The sequence below is a fragment of the Brassica oleracea genome, chromosome C4 (genome assembly GCF_000695525.1).
Source record: "Brassica oleracea var. oleracea cultivar TO1000 chromosome C4, BOL, whole genome shotgun sequence".
Classification (NCBI taxonomy): domain Eukaryota; kingdom Viridiplantae; phylum Streptophyta; class Magnoliopsida; order Brassicales; family Brassicaceae; genus Brassica; species Brassica oleracea.
In genome coordinates this window covers 32620689-32622159 of record NC_027751.1, presented here as the reverse complement: position 1 = coordinate 32622159, position 1471 = coordinate 32620689, and the positions used below count along the sequence as shown (strand labels likewise).

General features: G+C 43.6%; 1 protein-coding gene across 1 annotated transcript; it reads right to left on the bottom strand.

Moving 5' to 3' along the window:
- Positions 1-482: 482 nt before the first annotated feature.
- Positions 483-1415, bottom strand: LOC106338688. The gene has a single exon (XM_013777607.1). The coding sequence runs from the start codon at positions 1413-1415 to the stop codon at positions 483-485; it is 933 nt and encodes a 310-aa protein (XP_013633061.1).
- Positions 1416-1471: the final 56 nt, after the last annotated feature.

The following is a 1471-nucleotide window of genomic DNA, read 5'->3' as shown; positions in this document are numbered from 1 at the left end:
TGGGACTGAGATTTAGATCCAGGAACACCAAACTCGCCAACGGATCTCTTTCTCTTTGTAGGAGGACGTCCACTTCTCTTTTTGGTAGCTGGAGGTGGGCCAGACAGTTCGTCAATATTCGCTAGATAGGTGGACGTTGACAACTCTCCACCAGGATGTATGCTTTCGGCATAGGCTTTAGCCCACGTTTCTGTCAAGTGAGAAGTATCGACGTAACGGTTTTCATCTCTCTTAATATACTTAGCAGCAGCAATTGCATGAATGCAGGGGATCTTGTCAATGTCGAAAACATTACAAGTGCAATGCCGTTTCTCCAAATCAACAACATACTTCATAGTTTCATCCTTCACCTCAAACTCGTTTTGATCAACTTGATACACATTCAGCACCATTGCAGCTCCAAACCTGGATACCAGCTTCTGCACAACTTTTAGAGTAACCAAGTGCTTATATTTCGCAGCCGCTTCGCGTCGCTCAAAAAATCAAGTGGTGAGTGTCAATCTGATCGTCTCAAGGAGGGAGATCAGTGGCAACTCACGAGGCAGCTTCAACATAGAATTGAGAGACTCTGCAATGTTGGTAGTCATGATATTGTACTTGTTCGCAGGAGCAAAGCATCGTGCCCACTTCCTAGAATCCGAATCTTCCAGATACTTGGCCAATTCAGGACATTTATCCTTTATGTCCTTGAAGATTAACCAGAACTCGTGACATGTGTAAGCATCAGCAACGCTTTCCACCAGAGGTAGCAGACCAGTATTTGAATATGTAGGAGTGATGTTGCGGAGCAGATGGATCCTGCAGATTCCATGGTGAGATAAGGGATAAACATCCTCCAACGCTGAAGCAATGGAGTTAGCCCTGTCTGATACAAAAACAAGATCCGAAGCGTCCGGGATCATCTGGCTCAAACCTCTAAAGAACCATTTCCAAGAGGCGCCATTTTCTGCGTCGACCACTGCAAAGGCCAAAGGATATAGATGATAATCCCCATCTTGAGCACAAGCTGCCAATAAAGTCCCATTGAATTTTCCCTTCAGAAATGTACCATCTACTGCAATAACTTTCCTCATCAATGAGAATCCCCTTATCGATGGACCAAAAGCCACAAATGCATACTTGAACTTTCCAGCAGCATCCACTTGTTGATAAGTTAACGAACCAGGGTTTGTCTCTGTGACTTTGTACAACCACCTAGACAAATTGTAATAGCTGTCTTCAGGAGTCCCTCTAACCAAGAACTGAGCTTCTTCTTTCACTCTCCAAGCTTGTTTGTAATTTATGTGAACGCCATGCAGGATCCTGACATGTTCAATGATCTCTTTCGGTTTGAGACATTCCTTCTTTTCTCCATAATTGCTGCAAATCAAAGAACCCAACAACTTTGCAGATGCTTGTCTGTGGTTGGCATTCATGTGTGTTGTATCGCATGTATGCTCATGAACATACTTTTTAACAACGAAAAAGTCTG

Coding starts and splice junctions, on each gene's coding strand:
- LOC106338688 (XM_013777607.1), bottom strand. CDS start 1,415: ATGAATGCCAACCACAGACAAGCATCTGCAAAGTTGTTGGGTTCTTTG.